The 22,357-nt window shown below is 45.6% G+C and overlaps 1 protein-coding gene across 2 annotated transcripts in view; it reads left to right on the top strand.

Moving 5' to 3' along the window:
- UMODL1 (uromodulin like 1) overlaps positions 1-22,357 on the top strand; it is a 90,004-nt gene that overhangs the window by 38,440 nt on the left and 29,207 nt on the right. For both annotated transcript variants that reach the window (XM_077293824.1, XM_077293823.1), the window contains exons 9-12: positions 5,235-5,347; positions 5,462-5,648; positions 19,614-19,754; positions 21,187-21,228. In XM_077293824.1, the coding sequence (XP_077149939.1) occupies positions 5,235-5,347; positions 5,462-5,648; positions 19,614-19,754; positions 21,187-21,228 (483 nt within the window). The remainder of the gene's footprint in view (positions 1-5,234; positions 5,348-5,461; positions 5,649-19,613; positions 19,755-21,186; positions 21,229-22,357) is intronic.

Genomic DNA, 22,357 nt, shown 5'->3' with positions numbered 1-22,357 from the left:
ACATTGGTTCATGGGGAGAAGGTCCGCACACACGTTCATGGGGAGAAGGTTGGCACACACCGGTTCATGGGGAGAAGGTCGGCACACACCGGTTCATGGGGAGAAGGTTGGCACACACCGGTTCATGGGGAGAAGGTTGGCACACACCGGTTCATGGGGAGAAGGTTGGCACACACCGGTGCATGGGGAGAAGGTCGGCACACACCGGTTCATGGGGAGAAGGTCGGCACACACCGGTTCATGGGGAGAAGGTCGGCACACACTGGTTCATGGGGAGAAGGTCGGCACACACCGGCTCGTGGGAAGAAGGTCGGCACACACTGGTTCATGGGGAGAAGGTCAGCACACACCGGTTCATGGGGAGAAGGTCAGCACACACCGGTTCATGGGGAGAAGGTTGGCACACACCGGTTCATGGGGAGAAGGTCGGCACACACTGGTTCATGGGGAGAAGGTCGGCACACACCGGCTCGTGGAAAGAAGGTCGGCACACACTGGTTCATGGGGAGAAGGTCAGCACACACCGGTTCATGGGGAGAAGGTCGGCACACACCGGTTCATGGGGAGAAGGTCGGCACACACTGGTTCATGGGGAGAAGGTCGGCACACACCGGCTCGTGGGAAGAAGGTCGGCACACACTGGTTCGTGGGGAGAAGGTCGGCACACATCGGTTCATGGGGAGAAGGTCGACACACACTGGTTCATGGGGAGGAGGTCAGCACACACCGGTTCATGGGGAGAAGGTCGGCACACACCGGTTCATGGGGAGAAGGTTGGCACACACCGGTTCATGGGGAGAAGGTCGGCACACACCGGTTCATGGGGAGAAGGTCGGCACACACCGGTGCATGGGGAAAAGGTCAGCACACACCGGTTCATGGGGAGAAGGTCGGCACACACCGGTTCATGGGGAGAAAATCTGCACACACTGGTTCATGGGGAGAAGGTTGGCACACACTGGTTCATGGGGAGAAGGTCGGCACACACCGGCTCATTGGGAGAAGGTCGGCACACATTGGTTCATGGGGAGAAGGTCGGCACACACGTTCATGGGGAGAAGGTTGGCACACACTGGTTCATGGGGAGAAGGTCGGCACACACCGGTTCATGGGGATAAGGTTAGCACACACCGGTTCATGGGGAGAAGGTTGGCACACACCGGTGCATGGGGAGAAGGTCGGCACACACTGGCTCGTGGGAAGGTCGGCACAAACCGGTTCATGGGGAGAAGATCTGCACACACTGGTTCATGGGGAGAAGGTCGGCACACACTGGTTCATGGGGAGAATGTTGGCACACACCGGTTCATGGGGAGAAGGTCGGCACACACCGGTTCATGGGGAGAAGATCTGCACACACTGGTTCATGGGGAGGTCGGCACACACCGGTTCATGGGGAGAAGGTTGGCACACACGTTCATGGGGAGAAGGTCGGCACACACCGGTTCATGGGGAGAAGGGTTGGCACACACCGGTTCATGGGGAGGTCGGCACACACCGGTTCATGGGGAGAAGGTCGGCACACACCGGTTCATGGGGAGAAGGTCGGCACACACCGGTTCATGGGGAGAAGGTCGGCACACACCGGTTCATGGGGAGAAGGTCGGCACACACCGGTTCATGGGGAGAAGGTCGGCACACACTGGTTCATGGTGAGAAGGTTGGCACACACCGGCTCGTGGGAAGAAGGTCGGCACACACTGGTTCATGGGGAGAAGGTCGGCACACACCGGTTCATGGGGAGAAGGTCGGCACACACTGGTTCATGGGGAGGTCGGCACACACCGGCTCGTGGGAAGAAGGTCGGCACACACCGGTTCATGGGGAGAAGGTCGGCACACACTGGTTCATGGGGAGAAGGTCGGCACACACTGGTTCATGGGGAGAAGGTCAGCACACACCAGTGTAATAGAGTGCAGGGTTGAGTATGTCACCACGGAACAGACAGACCAACTGTTGAGGGGAATTTATTAACAGGAGTAAGATTCTCCTCGCAGGGAGTAAACAGGGGGTTAATAGAGATAAATCAAACAGTAAACAGTTAAGCGGAATCAAAAGGGTTAATGAGTGTTCTTGTAACTTATCAGTCCAGGGAGGTCCTGACTGGAGGGTCCTAATTCCAACATGGGTGCAGTCACCAGCAGCGCTTGAGATCCTGAAGTCTCTCCTCTGTGTCCTGAGAACTGGAGACTCCGGGGTTAAGTCTTTTCTTCCAGTGAAGCTGAAAGCAGGAAGTAACTCAGCCACTCTGCTGCCAGTCTCTGTATATCAGGCTGGCAGTCTTTCTGCAGTAGCAATGCTACACACACCGAGCAGTTTACTTTTCACACTCAGGGGTCCTGGCTTGTCACTGCGGTCACCTGGGCTACGCGCTCAGGTCACTGTCAGGGGATACGTCTTCTCTGATTATGGAGGCTTCCAAGTCCACACTCTCACATCCAGCCTTCACTACGGCTGGTATCTCAGCCTCAGTGCCCTCACAGGGAGCACTGTCTTTCGGGGAGCAGCCTGCTCTCTGGCGCGCTGTCCCCTCTGTCTGGCGCGTTCTGCTCTCCCGCTCTTTCCTGACCACACCCCCCTCTCTTCCTCTCTGCCCCCAGCAGTCACATGGTCCCTTCTGTCCAGGGCAGAAAGTCTTCCCCCCGACAACCCAGCTGTCTGACTAAGTGGTTCCAGGTAAGGAGCAGGGAAAGCAACCTCCTTACACCGGCTCATGGGGAGAAGGTCGGCACACACTGGTTCATGGGGAGAAGATCTGCACACACTGATTCATGGGGAGAAGGTCGGCACTCACCGGCTCATGGGGAGAAGGTCGGCACACACCGGCTCATGGGGAGAAGGTCGGCACACACCGGTTGATACTCATATACACCGTACTTGGGGAGCTGTCCATAGTCAATCTGCAGCCACTGTGACAGGTAGTCTGGTCTTGGGGGGCACAAGGCAGGTACCTTTATGGTTTTACCTCGATTATGACTGGCGCAAATAATCCAGCTCTACAGAGAACTTATGATGCGGAGACAATAGAACACACTGCTTCTTTGCGACATTCACCTGAATACGAGACTCTGGGGAGACACAGTCTCGTCTCTCTCTTCCCTAGACCCCCTCTGCATCCTGGAGTGCTCATTTCTCTTGACCACTCTTTTTTTTCTGCCTCAGAAGATTGGCCTTGTAGGGTTATGAGCACAGTGAGATCCACTCCCGTCTCTAGCTCTGGACCATATGCAGCCATTATACAAAGGTGTAACTGGAGAAGGGCCAACTACTTACGATCGGCCTTACGATTGTTAGCTGTCTCGAGCGTGGACATCAGAAAAAACTGTTATTAATTCTACATATATGTATAAAATATATTACTGCCCCCTATGTAAAAGAATATAACTACTATAATACTGCCTCTAGGTACAAGAATATAACTACTATAATACTGCCCCTATGTACAGGAATATAACTACTATAATACTGCTCCTATGTACAAGAATATAACTACTATAATACTGCTCCTATGTATAAGAATATAACTACTATAATACTGCTCCTATGTACAAGAATATAACTACTATAATACTGCTCCTATGTACAAGAATATAACTACTATAATACTAGAAAAGAAAAAGCAACGAAGATCAGCTCACCTCCTCTCAGTCCCAGCGCACGGATCTTGCAGTGCTGCAAGTAGTATGAAGGAAAAGCGGAAGTCCAGCGTGGGTGATGTCCATAAAAAATACCTTTTATTCCATTTTCGTTAAAAGCACATAAATCCAAAGTCCATCTTCATATCCATAGACACAATGAGTAAGGTGGCATGACCGTTGAAACGAGTTTGATTACAGTGCACTTTAAGCCTGTGACTGTCACTGGTAGGAATCACCCGTTTTTGTGTCTATGGATATGAAGATGGACTTTGGATTTATGTGCTTTTAACGAAAATGGAATAAAAGGTATTTTTTATGGACATCACCCACGCTGGACTTCTGCTTTTCCTACTATAATACTACTCCATGTACAAGAATATAACTACTATAATACTGCTCCTATGTACAAGAATATAACTACTATAATACTGCCCCTATGTACAAGAGTATAACTACTATAATACTGCTCCTATGTACAAGAATATAACTACTATAATACTGCTCCCTATGTACAAGAATATAACTACTATAATACTGCTCCTATGTACAAGAATATAACTACTATAATACTGCCCCTATGTACAAGAGTATAACTACTATAATACTGCTCCTATGTACAAGAATATAACTACTATAATACTGCTCCCTATGTACAAGAATATAACTACTATAATACTGCCCCTGTGTACAAGAATATAACTACTATAATACTGCCCCTATGTACAAGAATATAACTACTATAATACTGCCCCTATGTACAAGAATATAACTACTATAATACTGCCCCATGTACAAGAATATAACTACTATAATACTGCTCCTATGTACAAGAATATAACTACTATAATACTGCCCCTATGTACAAGAATATAACTACTATAATACTGCTCCTATGTACAAGAATATAACTACTATAATACTACTCCTATGTACAAGAATATAACTACTATAACACTGCTCCTATGTACAAGAATATAACTGCTATAATACTGCTCCTATGTACAAGAATATAACTACTATAATACTGCCCCCTATGTACAAGAATATAACTACTATAATACTGCTCCTATGTACAAGAATATAACTACTATAATACTGCCCCTATGTACAAGAATATAACTACTATAATACTGCTCCTATGTACAAGAATATAACTACTATAATACTACTCCTATGTACAAGAATATAACTACTATAACACTGCTCCTATGTACAAGAATATAACTGCTATAATACTGCTCCTATGTACAAGAATATAACTACTATAATACTGCCCCCTATGTACAAGAATATAACTACTATAATACTGCTCCTATGTACAAGAATATAACTACTATAATACTGCTCCTATGTACAAGAATATAACTACTATAATACTGCTCCTATGTACAAGAATATAACTACTATAACACTGCTCCTATGTACAAGAATATAACTGCTATAATACTGCTCCTATGTACAAGAATATAACTACTATAATACTGCTTGTGAGTACAAGAAAATATTATACTGCTATAATATCGGCTCCTGCTCTGGTGCGCACAGTTTATGAACTTGTTTCACATACTTTATGATCATCTTACTTTTTTCTTCTAGAGGCGCATACTCTAAATGCAACACTGAAGATAGAAAATTGGAACCTCACGGAATCTCTGATGGACCCCAGCTCTCCTGATTACACAAATTTTCTTCAGAAGTTTATTTCAGAGGTACAGAGCCTTTAACACTTTCCTTCGTGTCTACAACATGGGCTTAGTTAGCTCCCTCTAGTGGAGGCCGCCGGCAGCCCAGAATTTAGAAGTGCTCCCATCTTTTTCACATAGGTAAAGCGTTCCCTGTCCCGCGAGATTCCTCCTGAGCGGGTGTCGGTGGAGGTGGATTCGCTGAGTGCCGGTAGCATCATCGTTTATTTTCGAATAATTGTCAATGACTCGGTCAATCTCACAGCCACGTCCTTCTCAGCCTTCAGTGATGAGTTTCACGTTGACCCAGGATCTATTGTAGTAACAGGTAATTGACAATCATACATATAACACACACAAATATATACAATCATAACACATATATACATAGACAATATACAATGCATATAACACCCATGTAAAATAAGCATACTACACACAAACTGTCACACTCGCACCCAGACAGGTTGGCGCGGGCGTGCGGGGGTGCTGCCGCACTGTGCCACAGACCAGACTACCCTTGAAGGGATGTAACTAAGCAGCTACCTTGGTGTTCACTGGAGCCTCTGATGGTGAGGTCAGGCTTGTGCGGCAGGAAGCTATCAGGTACCACTCCTGGTTGTGGCTGCTGATCCCACCGGGGGACAGAACACAGCTGAGACACTGGCAGGCAGGACTGAACTGGTACACTGACAGGACCAGTAGGGACCGGTATACAGGCAGGCACAGCTGGTATATGGGAACAGGTAAGAACCTGTTCGGACAGGAGGAACGGAGGTAGAGAAAGACCGCAAGAGCAGATACAAAGCAGAAGCATAGGAGGTAGAGCCAAGAGCAGGAGGCGGAGCCAAGAACAGAAACACAGGAGGTGGAGCCAAGGGCAGGAGGCGGAGCCAAGAACAGAAATGCAGGAGGCGGAGCCAGGTAGAACCGCAAGGAGCAGAGCAGCAGAGCAAGAGCTGAGCAGAGCCGCAGAACGCTGAGCAAGGTCACAGAGTGCAGAGCCGAGAGCAGAACAAAGACACAGAGTGCAGAGCAAAGCTACATAGTGCAGAACCGAATATAAAGCAGAGCCACAGAGTGCAGAGCCAAGAGCAGAGTAAAGCAAGACACAGAGTGCAGAGCCGAGAGCAGAGCAAAGCAAGACACAGAGTGCAAAGCCGGGAACAGAGCAAAGCAAGACACAAAGTACGAACAGCAGAGAAAGCAAACCAAGGCAGGGATATAAACAGACACAGGAACAGGAATAGACTAAGACAAAGTCAGGAACAGGACAACGCACAGATACGAAGACACAAGCAAGGGTGCAATACCCCACTGGGTGGCAGACAAGGACACAGGCCAGGGTACAATGCCCCACTGGGTGGCTATACAGGACACAGGCCAGGGTACAATGCCCCACTGGGTGGCAGACAATAGACACAGGCCATGGTACAACACCCCACTGGGTGGCAGACAATAGACACAGGCCTTGGTACAATTCCCTTTGCGTGTCAGACACAGGAGTCACAGAGACAGGACCTGGCACTTCAGCAGCTAGGAACTGACTGAGGGAGTAAGTTGCACAGGCCCCCACCAATGGGTGGGAAGTCTTAAGTACAGGAAGCCTCATGGTGATTGGCCGGGGACACCTTAGCAAGGTGCACATAGTCTCAATAAGAAACAGGAGTTGCCAGCGCCGCCCCCTATGCACACAGACAGAGCATGCACAGAGCAAACAGCAGACATGAGGCACACAGCATGGATCTGGCAGCAGAGAGAAGTCACAAGATGGCCCAGAGAAGTGAGTGAGTTTGTGTGTAAAGCAGATGGGGAATGGGAGGTCATGTAGTGATGCCGGCAGGGTTGTTACACATACACATAATACACACACTAACAAAGGATACGTACACATAACACATACGCATTATACACACTCTGACACACAGCTTACTTACACATACACATAGCACACATAGTCACATATATACATATTTCCCCTTGCATTTTCCCTTCTGACTTCTAATTAATCCCCTCCTGTGTCTGTGACCAGTCTCCCTGCTGCCCCTCACTCCTGATCGCACCTGGTCTATTTCATGTGCACTACTTAGCTTGTTATAAATTCAGAGACACAGGTCTGTCTGGACCTTGGTCTGTCTGGACCTTGGTCTGTCTCTAGAAGGATAACAGCAAATATGACAGCAGAAATATGCCAGAAATGAGCCAGAAGTGAACAGAAGGTAAGACTAACGTTAATAAATGTACTAAATTTATTTTGCTTTCCACCACTTACTCTCATCATGCTGACATACGCTCTAACAGTTTTGGCTCCATTACGCCTCACTCTCCTTGGCTATCCTCAAACCCCAGCACCCTCTAACCAAGTAATAATCTCTCCTTTCCTCTTGCCTCCCCACCTGACCTCCTCTGCTGACCTGCTCCTCAACCTCAGATATCTCATAATAAAACACAAAACAAGCCGCCCACTCTCCTTCTCCCACCTGCTCTGTCTCTCTGCTTCTCCTCACTGCTGGAGACATGTCTCCCAATCCTGGACCCCCACAGCTCATACCTCCCATTACTACTCCCTCCTATCACTCCCAACCCAATATAAACACCCGAAATCTTGCCAACCTCAAATCCGTTCCCATGACGCCCACCCTCCTGCACCCTCTCTGTGGATCACTATGGAATGCCCGCTCCATCTGCAATAAACTCCCTGTGATTCACGACCTCTTTACCTCTCGTAATCTTTTCTTTCTGGGCATCACCAAAACATGGCTGACACCCTCTGACACAGCCTCCCCTGCTGTGCTGTGTTACGGCGGCCTCCACTTCACCCACACTCCTCGCCCTGGCAATAAACATGGTGGAGGAGCAGGCCTTCTCCTTTCTTCCAACTGCACCTTTAACCCAATCCCACCTCTACCCTCTCTTATCCTCCCATCTTTTGAAGTCCACTCTATCCGCATCTACTTCCCCTACAACCTCGAAATGGCTGTCATATACCGAACTCCGGGCCCAACCACTGCCTTTATTGACCAATTCTGTTGTGAATTTGCTTTTTGCTCCCTCTAGTGGTTACTAGTTTTTTGACTCTGGTTTTTCTGTCATTCCTTTTATCCGCACCTGGGTCGTTAGTTAGGGGTGTTGCTATATAAGCTCCCTGGACCTTCAGTTCAATGCCTGGCAACGTAGTTATCAGAGCTAGTCTGCTGTGCTCTTGTCTACTGATCCTGGTTCCAGTTATATCAGCTAAGTCTGCCTTTTGCTTTTTGCTATTTGTTTTGGTTTTGTATTTTTGTCCAGTTTGTTCCAAAACTATATCCTGACCTTTGCTGGAAGCTCTAGGGGGGCTGGTGTTCTTCCCCCGGACCGTTAGACGGTTCGGGGGTTCTTGAATTTCCAGTGTGGATTTTGATAGGGTTTTTGTTGACCATATAAGTTACCTTTCTTTATTCTGCTATCAGTAAGCGGGCCTCTCTGTGCTAAACCTGGTTCATTTCTGTGTTTGTCATTTCCTCTTACCTCACCGTCATTATTTGTGGGGGGCTTCTATCCAGCTTTGGGGTCCCCTTCTCTGGAGGCAAGAAAGGTCTTTGTTTTCCTCTACTAGGGGTAGCTAGATTCTCCGGCTGGCGCGTGTCATCTAGAATCAACGTAGGAATGATCCCCGGCTACTTCTAGTGTTGGCGTTAGGAGTAGATATATGGTCAACCCAGTTACCACTGCCCTATGAGCTGGATTTTTGTATTCTGCAGACTTCCACGTTCCTCTGAGACCCTCGCCATTGGGGTCATAACAGTTTGCCAGGCCAGTATTAAATGTTTAATGCATTGCAGAAGAGGGATTATAAGAAAGAAGATTCTGAGTTTTTTTTTTTTTTTCTTCTTCCCCTTTACCTCAGAGTGGCTATGCTTGCTGCAGACATGAATGTCCAGACCTTGATTACAAGTGTGGACCAGCTGGCTACTCGTGTGCAGGGCATACAAGACTATGTTATCAGAAATCCTAGGTCAGAACCTAAAATACCGATTCCTGAACTGTTTTCCGGAGACAGGTTTAAGTTTAGGAATTTCGTGAATAATTGTAAATTGTTTTTGTCCCTGAGACCCTGTTCATCTGGAGATTCTGCTCAGCAAGTAAAAATTGTTATTTCGTTCTTACGGGGCGACCCTCAGGATTGGGCTTTTTCGCTGGCACCAGGAGATCCGGCATTGGCTGATATTGATGCGTTTTTTCTGGCGCTCGGTTTACTTTATGAGGAACCCAATCTTGAGATTCAGGCAGAAAAGGCCTTGCTGGCTATGTCTCAGGGGCAGGACGAGGCTGAAGTGTATTGCCAAAAATTTCGGAAATGGTCCGTGCTGACACATTGGAACGAGTGTGCACTGGCCGCTAATTTTAGAAATGGCCTTTCTGAAGCCATTAAGAATGTTATGGTGGGTTTTCCCATTCCCACAGGTCTGAATGATACTATGGCACTGGCTATTCAAATTGACCGGCGGTTGCGGGAGCGCAAAACCGCAAATTCCCTCATGGTGTTGTCTGAACAGACACCTGATTTAATGCAATGTGATAGAATCCTGACTAGAAATGAGCGGAAAATTCATAGACGCCGGAATGGCTTGTGCTACTACTGTGGTGATTCTACACATGTTATCTCAGCATGCTCTAAACGTATAGCTAAGGTTGTTAGTCCTGTCACCGTTGGTAATTTGCAACCTAAATTTATTCTGTCTGTAACTTTGATTTGCTCACTGTCATCTTATCCTGTCATGGCGTTTGTAGATTCAGGTGCTGCCCTGAGTCTCATGGATCTCTCATTTGCTAAGCGCTGTGGTTTTACTCTTGAACCATTAGAAAATCCTATTCCTCTTAGGGGTATTGATGCTACACCATTGGCAGCAAATAAACCGCAGTATTGGACACAGGTTACCATGTGCATGACTCCTGAACACCGCGAGGTGATACGTTTCCTGGTTTTACATAAAATGCATGATTTGGTTGTTTTAGGGCTGCCATGGTTACAGACCCATAATCCAGTCCTGGACTGGAAGGCTATGTCAGTCTCAAGTTGGGGCTGTCGTGGTATTCATGGGGATTCCCTGCCTGTGTCTATTGCTTCTTCTACGCCTTCGGAAGTTCCGGAGTATTTGTCTGATTATCAGGATGTCTTCAGTGAGTCTGAGTCCAGTGCACTGCCTCCTCATAGGGACTGTGACTGTGCTATAGATTTGATCCCAGGCAGTAAATTTCCTAAGGGAAGACTGTTTAATCTGTCGGTACCTGAACATACCGCTATGCGTTCATATATCAAGGAGTCTCTGGAAAAAGGACATATTCGTCCGTCTTCTTCCCCTCTTGGTGCGGGATTCTTTTTTGTGGCAAAAAAGGACGGATCTTTGAGACCTTGTATTGATTATCGGCTTTTAAATAAGATCACTGTCAAATTTCAGTATCCTTTACCGCTGTTGTCTGACTTGTTTGCCCGGATTAAGGGTGCCAAGTGGTTCACCAAGATAGACCTTCGTGGTGCGTACAACCTTGTGCGCATTAAGCAAGGTGATGAATGGAAAACCGCATTCAATACGCCCGAAGGTCATTTTGAGTACTTGGTGATGCCTTTTGGGCTCTCCAATGCGCCTTCAGTTTTTCAGTCCTTTATGCATGACATTTTCCGGAAGTATCTGGATAAATTTTTGATTGTTTATCTGGATGATATTTTGGTTTTTTCTGATAATTGGGATTCGCATGTGGAGCAGGTCAGGTTGGTCTTTAAAATTTTGCGTGAAAATTCTTTGTTTGTCAAGGGCTCAAAGTGTCTCTTTGGTGTACAGAAGGTTCCCTTTTTGGGGTTCATTTTTTCCCCTTCTGCTGTGGAGATGGACCCAGTCAAGGTCCGAGCTATTCTTGATTGGACTCAGCCCTCGTCAGTTAAGAGTCTTCAGAAGTTCTTGGGCTTCGCTAACTTCTACCGTCGTTTTATCGCTAATTTTTCTAGCATTGTGAAACCTTTGACGGATATGACCAAGAAGGGCTCCGATGTAGCTAACTGGGCTCCTGCTGCCGTGGAGGCTTTCCAGGAGTTGAAACGCCGGTTTACTTCGGCGCCTGTTTTGTGCCAGCCTGACGTCTCACTTCCCTTTCAGGTTGAGGTGGATGCTTCGGAGATTGGGGCAGGGGCCGTTTTGTCGCAGAGAGGCCCTGGTTGCTCTGTTATGAAACCTTGTGCCTTTTTCTCTAGGAAGTTTTCGCCTGCCGAGCGAAATTATGATGTGGGCAATCGGGAGTTGTTGGCCATGAAATGGGCATTTGAGGAGTGGCGTCATTGGCTCGAGGGTGCTAAGCATCGTGTGGTGGTCTTGACTGATCACAAAAATCTGATGTATCTCGAGTCTGCTAAACGCCTTAATCCGAGACAGGCCCGCTGGTCATTGTTTTTCTCCCGCTTTGATTTTGTTGTCTCGTATTTACCTGGTTCAAAGAATGTGAAGGCCGATGCTCTTTCTAGGAGCTTTGTGCCTGATGCTCCTGGAGTCGCTGATCCTGTTGGTATTCTTAAAGATGGAGTTATCTTGTCAGCTATTTCTCCGGATCTGCGACGTGTGTTGCAGAGATTTCAGGCTGATAGGCCTGAGTCTTGTCCACCTGACAGACTGTTTGTCCCGGATAAGTGGACCAGCAGAGTCATTTCCGAGGTTCATTCCTCGGTGTTGGCAGGTCACCCGGGAATTTTTGGCACCAGAGATCTGGTGGCCAGGTCCTTTTGGTGGCCTTCCTTGTCAAGGGATGTGCGGTCATTTGTGCAGTCCTGTGGGACTTGTGCTCGAGCTAAGCCTTGCTGTTCTCGTGCCAGCGGTTTGCTCTTGCCCTTGCCTGTCCCGAAGAGACCTTGGACACATATCTCCATGGATTTCATTTCTGATCTTCCGCTATCTCAGGGCATGTCCGTTATCTGGGTGATATGTGATCGCTTCTCCAAGATGGTCCATTTGGTTCCTTTGCCTAAGCTGCCTTCCTCTTCCGATCTGGTTCCTGTGTTTTTCCAGAACGTGGTTCGTTTGCACGGCATCCCTGAGAATATTGTGTCAGACAGAGGATCCCAGTTCGTTTCCAGGTTCTGGCGATCCTTTTGTAGTAGGATGGGCATTGATTTGTCGTTTTCGTCTGCTTTCCATCCTCAGACTAATGGACAGACGGAGCGAACCAATCAGACTTTGGAGGCTTATTTGAGGTGTTTTGTCTCTGCTGATCAGGACGATTGGGTGACATTCTTGCCGTTGGCTGAGTTTGCCCTTAATAATCGGGCTAGTTCCGCCACCTTGGTTTCACCTTTTTTCTGCAACTCTGGTTTCCATCCTCGCTTTTCTTCGGGTCATGTGGAGCCTTCTGACTGTCCTGGGGTGGATTCTGTGGTGGATAGGTTGCAGCAGATCTGGAATCATGTGGTGGACAACTTGAAGTTGTCACAGGAGAAGGCTCAGCGCTTTGCCAACCGCCGCCGCGGTGTGGGTCCCCGACTACGCGTTGGGGATTTGGTATGGCTTTCTTCCCGCTTTGTTCCTATGAAGGTCTCCTCTCCCAAATTTAAACCTCGTTTTATTGGGCCTTACAAGATATTGGAAATCCTTAATCCTGTATCTTTTCGTCTGGATCTTCCTGTGTCGTTTGCTATTCACAATGTATTTCATAGGTCCTTGTTGCGGCGGTACATTGTGCCTGTAGTTCCTTCTGCTGAGCCTCCTGCTCCGGTGTTGGTTGAGGGCGAGTTGGAGTACGTGGTGGAGAAGATCTTGGATTCTCGCCTCTCCAGGTGGAGGCTTCAGTACCTGGTCAAGTGGAAGGGCTATGGTCAGGAGGATAATTCCTGGGTGGTCGCCTCTGATGTTCATGCGGCCGATTTGGTTCGTGCCTTTCATGCCGCTCATCCTGATCGCCCTGGTGGTCGTGGTGAGGGTTCGGTGACCCCTCACTGAGGGGGGGGTACTGTTGTGAATTTGCTTTTTGCTCCCTCTAGTGGTTACTAGTTTTTTGACTCTGGTTTTTCTGTCATTCCTTTTATCCGCACCTGGGTCGTTAGTTAGGGGTGTTGCTATATAAGCTCCCTGGACCTTCAGTTCAATGCCTGGCAACGTAGTTATCAGAGCTAGTCTGCTGTGCTCTTGTCTACTGATCCTGGTTCCAGTTATATCAGCTAAGTCTGCCTTTTGCTTTTTGCTATTTGTTTTGGTTTTGTATTTTTGTCCAGTTTGTTCCAAAACTATATCCTGACCTTTGCTGGAAGCTCTAGGGGGGCTGGTGTTCTTCCCCCGGACCGTTAGACGGTTCGGGGGTTCTTGAATTTCCAGTGTGGATTTTGATAGGGTTTTTGTTGACCATATAAGTTACCTTTCTTTATTCTGCTATCAGTAAGCGGGCCTCTCTGTGCTAAACCTGGTTCATTTCTGTGTTTGTCATTTCCTCTTACCTCACCGTCATTATTTGTGGGGGGCTTCTATCCAGCTTTGGGGTCCCCTTCTCTGGAGGCAAGAAAGGTCTTTGTTTTCCTCTACTAGGGGTAGCTAGATTCTCCGGCTGGCGCGTGTCATCTAGAATCAACGTAGGAATGATCCCCGGCTACTTCTAGTGTTGGCGTTAGGAGTAGATATATGGTCAACCCAGTTACCACTGCCCTATGAGCTGGATTTTTGTATTCTGCAGACTTCCACGTTCCTCTGAGACCCTCGCCATTGGGGTCATAACACAATTCTCCACCTGGCTCCTTCACTTTCTCTCTGCTGACATTCCCACCATCATCATGGGTGACTTCAACATCCCCACTGATATCCCTCAGTCAACAGCCTCCAAGCTTCTGTCCCTTACTTCATCCTTTGGACTTACTCAGTGGTCCTCCGCAGCCACCCACACAGACGGACACACATTAGACCTGGTCTTCACCCATCTCTGCTCTCTATTTAACTTCGCAACCTCCCCTCTCCCTCTATCTGACGACCATCTACTCACTTTCTCATCCCTGTCCTCCTTACCTGTCACCCATGTCCAGTAACATGCGCACCCTCGCAGGAACCTCGCACACCTAGACAACTACACACTCTCTGACTCTATCCTACCACTAGCATCAATATCCTCACTCCATGACACAGACACTACCACTGCTTTCTACAATGCCACTCTTGCATCAGCTATTGACATGGTCGCCCCTGTCATGCATAGCAGAGTGCGATGTATCAATAGACAACCCTGGCACAATAACATCACTAAAAAGCTTCGGCAAGTATCGAGATTTGCAGAACGGCATTGGAAGAAAATACATTCGCAAGATGATTTCACTGCACTCAAACAAGCAACACTCGCATTCAAATCAGCTCTCACCTCTGCTAAACAGGCCTACTTCACAACCCTCGTATCTTCCTTATCCCACAACCCCAAACAGTTGTTCAACACTTTTAAAACCCTTTTCCGCCCACCACTGCCCCCTCCGAGTTCCCTAATCGTTGCCGAGGACTTTGCCACGCACTTCAAAAATAAGATCGACCAAACAAGGCAAATCTTTGTCGTCAAATCACCACAACCCCTTTGTACACCAGACCAATGCACAAACCCCATAACTTCACTCTCCAAAATCACTGAATGGGAGCTTGCTCATCTTCTCTCCAAATCACACCTCACCACTTGTGCACTTGACCCCATCCCATCCCACCTCCTCCCCAACCTCACCACCACACTAATCCCATCCCTAACCCATCTCTTCAACCTATCACTAACTTCTGGTACCTTCCCCACTACTTTCAAACATGTCACAATCACACCTATCCTCAAAAAGCCTTCCCTTGACCCAAGGGCTATGTCCAGCTATCGCCCCATATCTTTGCTTCCATTTGCATCCAAACTCCTTGAGCAGCACATCCATGTTGAACTTTCCTTTCACTTTGCATCTAACTCTCTCTTCGACAATCTACAATCTGGCTTCTGTCCCCACCATTCCACTGAGACTGCCCTGACCAAAATTACTAACGACTTACTTACAGCCAAAGCTAACAGACAATTCTCTACACTCCTCCTTCTGGACCTGTCCTCTGCCTTCCACACAGTTGACCACTGCTTCCTACTACAGATCCTCTCTTCCTTTGGGGTCAAAGACCTTGCCCTATCTTGGATCTCCTCATACCTTACCAACCGCACATTTATCGTTTCCTACTCCCATACTACCTCTTCATCTCGCCCGCTCTCTGTTGGTGTTCCTCAAGGCTCTGTCCTTGGGCCCTTACTCTCCTCAATCTATACACTCGGTCTGGGACAACTCATAAAGTTCTATGGCTTCCAGTACCATCTATATGCTGATGACCTCAGATCTACCTCTCTGGCCCAGATGTCACCGCTCTGCTGTCCAGAATCCCAGAGTGTCTATCTGCCATATCCTCCTTTTTCTCCTCTTGCTTCCTCAAGCTCAATGTGGACAAATCAGAACTCATTATCTTTCATCCATCTCGCATATCTTCCCTACCTGATCTATCTATCAAAATAAATGAAATCACACTTCTCCCTGTCCCCAAAATCCGCTGCCTCGGAGTAACCCTGGACTCTGTCCTGTCCTTCAAACCGCACATCCAAGCTCTCGCCACCTCCTGTCGCCTCCAGCTCAAAAATATTTCCAGAATCCGTCCTTTCCTCAACCCACACTCTACCAAAATGCTTGTGCATGCCCTAATCATCTCCCGCCATGACTACTGCAACATCGTCCTCCGTGGCCTACCTTCTAACACGCTCGCACCCCTCCTGTCCGTCCTTAACGCTGCTTCCCGACTAATTAATCTTTCTCCTCGCTACACTCCTGCTTCCCCTCTTTGCAAATCCCTTCACTGGCTCCCAATTTCACAGCGTATCCAAGTTAAACTACTAACACTGACCTACAAAGCCATCCATAACCTTTCTCCTTTGTATATTTCCACACTAATCTCTCAATATCTTCCCTCACGTAATCTCCGGTCCTCCCAAGACCTCCTTCTCTTCTCCACGCTTATCCGCTCCTCACCCAATCGCCTCCAAGACTTCTCCCGAATATCCCCCATCCTCTGGAATTCTGTGCCCCAACACATCCGGTTATCCACCACATTTGGATCCTTCAAAAGAAACCTGAAAACCCTCCTCTTCTAAGAAGCTTACAACCTGTAATGACCACACGGCCACCTCAACACCATCGGAGCTACTGCAACCCCCGACCTACTGTCTCCCTCCCCATCCTGTAGAATATAAGCCCGCAAGGGCAGGGTCCTCACCCCTCTGTATCAGTCTGTCATTGTTAGTTTTGTTTACTGTAAGTGATACTTTTATGTTGATGTAACCCCTTCTCATGTACAGCACCATGGAATTAATGGTGCTATATAAATAAATAAATAATAATAATATACATAAATAGCATAAATACACACAACACCCAGTGAAACACACAGCACATTTACACATAACTCAAGCAAAATACATAACATACACACACACACTAACACAAACCATACATACTCATAACTGAAACATAAATGCACACAACACCCAGTGAAACACAGAACAAAAATACATATAACACACACACTCTCACACATAATATACGGTATATGTACCATGCACACACACACTGGCACACATCACAAATACATATAATGCAAGCATGCATAGACATTACATAGTAACATAGTTAGTAAGGCCGAAAAAAGACATTTGTCCATCCAGTTCAGCCTATATTCCTATATTCCATCATAATAAATCCCCAGATCTACATCCTTCTACAGAACCTAATAATTGTATGATACAATATTGTTCTGCTCCAGGAAGACATCCAGGCCTCTCTTGAACCCCTCAACTGAGTTCGCCATCACCACCTCCTCAGGCAAGCAATTCCAGATTCTCACTGCCCTAACAGTAAAGAATCCTCTTCTATTTTGGTGGAAAAACCTTCTCTCCTCCAGACGCAAAGAATGCCCCCTTGTGCCCGTCACCTTCCTTGGTATAAACAGATCCTCAGCAAGATATTAGTATTGTCCCCTTATATACATATACATGGTTATTAGATCGCCCCTCATTCGTCTTTTTTCTAGAGTAAATAATCCTAATTTCGCTAATCTATCTGGGTATTGTAGTTCTCCCATCCCCTTTATTAATTTTGTTGCCCTCCTTTGTACTCGCTCTAGTTCCATTATATCCTTCCTGAGCACCGGTGCCCAAAACTGGACACAGTACTCCATGTGCGGTCTAACTAGGGATTTGTACAGAGGCAGTATAATGCTCTCATCATGTGTATCCAGACCTCTTTTAATGCACCCCATGATCCTGTTTGCCTTGGCAGCTGCTGCCTGGCACTGGCTGCTCCAGGTAAGTTTATCATTAACTAGGATCCCCAAGTCCTTCTCCCTGTCAGATTTACCCAGTGGTTTCCGGTTCAGTGTGTAATGGTGATATTGATTCCTTCTTCCCATGTGTATAACCTTACATTTATCATTGTTAAACCTCATCTGCCACCTTTCAGCCCAAGTTTCCAACTTATCCAGATCCATCTGTAGCAGAATACTATCTTCTCTTGTATTAACTGCTTTACATAGTTTTGTATCATCTGCAAATATCAATATTTTACTGTGTAAACCTTCTACCAGATCATTAATGAATATGTTGAAGAGAACAGGTCCCAATACCGACCCCTGCGGTACCCCACTGGTCACAGCGATCCAGTTAGAGACTATGCCATTTATAACCACCCTCTGCTTTCTATCACTAAGCCAGTTACTAACCCATTTACACACATTTTCCCCCAGACCAAGCCTTCTCATTTTGTGTACCAACCTCTTGTGCGGCACGGTATCAAACGCTTTGGAAAAATCGAGACATACCACGTCCAATGACTCGCCGTGGTCCAGCCTATAGCTTACCTCTTCATAAAAACTGATTAGAATGGTTTGACAGGAGCGATTTCTCATAAACCCATGCTGGTATGGAGTTACACAGTTATTCTCATTGAGATAATCCAGAATAACATCCTTCAGAAACCCTTCAACACAGAGACATAGATAACATGCACACACATAATACATAAAATACATGTTACACACACATAACACTCACAGTACAAACATACATAACATACACATTCAAACATAACAGACATAACATGAACACACATACAGAGCATACACATTATACATGCACATATAACATATATGGGCTGTCACAGTGTAGAGGGATCATCATTATTCTCATTTGCACATGGAAACACGAGAAGCAAAGGGATGAAACTGAAAGGGAGGAGACACAGATTAGATATTAGAAAAAACTTTTTGACACTGAGGGTGATCAATGAGTGGAACAGGCGGCCACGAGAGGTGGTGAGTTCTCCTTCAATGAAAGTCTTCAAACAGAGGCTGGACAGACATCTGTCTGAGGTGGTTTACGATGACCCTGGAGGTCCCTTCCAACTCTAACCTTCTGTGCTTTATGATATATTACACACACATAATATACACACATAACACACCACACATACATAATATACACATTACACACACGCACATACACACACACATAACATGCACACACACATACATAGCATATACATTACACATGCACACACATACATAACATACATGTATAACATGCACATACACACATACATAACATATATATTATACACATAGACACATAATGTACACACATAGCACACCACACATACATAATATACACATTACACATGCGCACATACACACATACATAACACGCACACACACATACATAGCATATACATTACACACACACACAGCATACATATTATACACATAGGCACATAATATACACACACAGCACACACACATAATTTACACACACAGCACACATACATAACATACATACGTACCCATGAATATTACGACTCCTCCAGAGCTGAATAGCTTTCTCTCTAGTGCCATCTGCTGGAGGTAACTAACTTATAAGTCAAGGATAAGAATTGCCCCTCGACCCCCATCAGACGCCTCTCACCCAGCCAACCAGCCCCCAGCCCTAAACTCTTATCTTATGGGTGAAGACTCGTTCACTTACAGGGTAGGATCTGGTCATAAAATTGTCCGAGAACAGAGATGCAAATTTTGGGAATTACCCACAGACATGTTACCTGCACGCACCTCCGTAATAGTGACAGTCCTAGGACCGTGCACAGTCTCCCTCTAGTGGTGACTTGTGTAGTTACCTCCACAGCATCTATCATTGTACATAAAGGCAAAGCATGCTGGGAAATAAAATCACAACAACTTGTTCTATTCTTTTATCTTATTTGCAGATTTAAATGAGTGCCTGTCACCTGCGGATAATGACTGCCACTTATATGCAAACTGCAAGAACCTGGACGGGTCATACACCTGCCAATGCCACCCATCCTTTGTAGATAAAGACCCCAGCAGGCCTGGGAGGAACTGTGAGGGTGAGAGAACTCTCCTAGGTGCTTACGGTATATGAGGAAGAATTACCACTTTTCATCACAATTTTTTTTTCTAAACATGTAGATTATTCTGTGTTGAAAAACATTTCTTGATACATTTTTATAGTGGCCGGATCTCCATTTTTCTCTCATACAGAGTTTCAAAAAGAAACAAAGGTTAATGATAAAATTTTCCCTTCCTATAGTCACCACTAGAGGGAGCCGAGATGTAATCAGTAAGCTCCTAAGCTCCCTCTAGTGGCCAGAATGTGATACTTTTATTTTAGCTTTATACTGGGGAATTGGAGCTCTGTGTAAATAAAAATTGAGCGTTGCCAAATGTAGAAATAACCTATTAATCAGCACTAATGTTGGGCTTGAATAATAGAATTAGAAGGTGCCGATCCACTTTAAATTGGACATAGATTAGCAGTAGATCTTCAGAATTAATGTTCTACCAATTCTGGTACCTTAATAATAAATTTCAGTAAGATTATGGTGATAAGAAGCTGCCAGGTCCTATCTGCATAGCTTATCTAAACAGAAGTTCACAGGCAAAAAATCCTCCTTTTTGATTCTTTATTTTTAGTAATCTTGCTGTTTTCACGCTGGCCACTAGGGTTATTTTAGACTTCTACTTCCTGTCCTTTCAGGAAACTTTTCAGCAGGTTCCTTATCATCACAGACAGGTAACACCTCTATAGATCGCTGATAACACAGCATTCACCACAATAGGCGATGTCACACCTAACTCTGCTACGTTTCCCTTCACAAAGATCTTTGCACACGCTCATTAGATGCTTGAAAATATAGGGTCAGAGTCTGTACACTGTGGCTAATGTACATGTGCGTTTCCTGAAACCACAGGAAGTTACAGTCTATAATAGCTCCAGTTGTCTGCGTGAGAATAGTAAGATTCTTGATTTTTATTTTTTAATAAGGATTGTGATATGTAAAAAAAATGAAAATAATAATAATAATAAAAAATGTCAACTCAAAAACCTAATTTAAATAGGTCATTTTCTGATGACATAGTCCCTTTAAAGAAGACCTATCATTGGTTCAAAAGTGGGTATTTTTTGCTCTTATTTTATTCCCGCTGTTCCCCTCAATCGTCTACTTTTTGTATTTTTTAAATCCGCCATACTGTTCCAGAGATATGAGCCTTTTTGTTTGGTGCTAATATTTATGATCTTTACATGAAGGCGTTGCTCACAGGGTAATTATGCAGAGCAGCATAAAGACACACCCCTGAGGATCCTGTGAGACACACCCCCATTGGTTAAAACTTTAAGAATTGAAAGAAGGCCGATATCTCTGGAACCGTATGGCGGATTTAAAAAATACAAAAAGTGGAATATTCAGGGGTGCAGCGGGAATACAAAAAAAGCTAAAAGTGATTACAATTAGTGCAGTGTCTGGTAATATTTTACAGGTGTAACCACGACTTCAGCGAGCCCTGATTCCTCCAGCGTTGGTAAGATATAAACTCTCTTCCTTTACAACCAATATTGCCGCCATTCCCATAAATCTTGCCAACTGACTAATCGCTCTGATACATCTCCCGGTTCCATAATCCTGGTAAAATTAGGAAAACGTATCATTCAGGACACTGGCAAAGCTGAAGAACCTCTCTGACAACCCATCTGGATGCCGTAATGGCAGCCATATTGGTTGTCAGTCAATACTTTATGCTACAGATATAACTATGAAGCTGAAAAAGAAACACCTGAAAGATTCATTATGGAATTTTAGATAAAACTGAAGAGTTTTTGATTTGGCAAATTCTTCAGGAAAAATTCATTTTTTGGAGAAGTTTCTAATTTTCTGGAGTTTTTTTTTTTTTTCCTTGAACGTCTTTTGCAGCTTTTTAATTGGGCTCTTACTAGTCTGGAGCATATTTCATCAGGATCCCCTAAAAAAATGATATGCACATTTTTTTATTTTTTTTTTCCACAAGGTTTTTTTCAATTACTCTCCAGGATAAAAATGTTTCAAGTGTTTGAGCACATGGAGTTTTTTTTCGAGGAGTCTTTTGGAGTGAGTCAGCTACAAAACACGTCTGAAAAATCGCTCAAAAACCCCTGAAAAACTCTTCTTACTAATTTCTATTGATAGGCTTTGTGCAAATGGAGTCTCTTTGTTGATTTAGAGGCAACTGAGCAGAACCTCAAAGTTTTTGAGGAGTTTTGAACTTTTGAGTAAGACTTTCCTCTCAGTTTTCTCTAGGTTTCTGTTCCAAAACCTCCTTGAAAAACTCTGCATGCGCACAGCCACTGAGCAGAAACTCCAAGTTTTTGCTGAGTTTTGAGATCTGGAGAAGGATTTGGAGAGTTTCTGCTCAGTGACTATGTGCACATGGTGTCTTTAATCCCCCGTTGGAGTCTTCTTCACAAGGTTCCTTCAGGAAGAACCGGCAACTTTCTTTTTTTCTAAAGAGGGTCTGCCAGAAATTTTGTGCTCGTTTTCGAGGAGGGTCCGCCACTGGCATCTTTTTTTCACATATCTTCTATTAAGAAAGAATAAGAAGAATTAAGTTGTCACTTCGTTTTACCCTGAAGGAGTTAAAAGAAATAACAGACTGAACAGGTTGCTTTTACATTGCG

This window comes from Ranitomeya variabilis, chromosome 3, assembly GCF_051348905.1.
Source record: "Ranitomeya variabilis isolate aRanVar5 chromosome 3, aRanVar5.hap1, whole genome shotgun sequence".
Taxonomy (NCBI): Eukaryota; Metazoa; Chordata; class Amphibia; order Anura; family Dendrobatidae; genus Ranitomeya; species Ranitomeya variabilis.
This window is presented reverse-complemented; position numbering and strand designations above follow the sequence as displayed.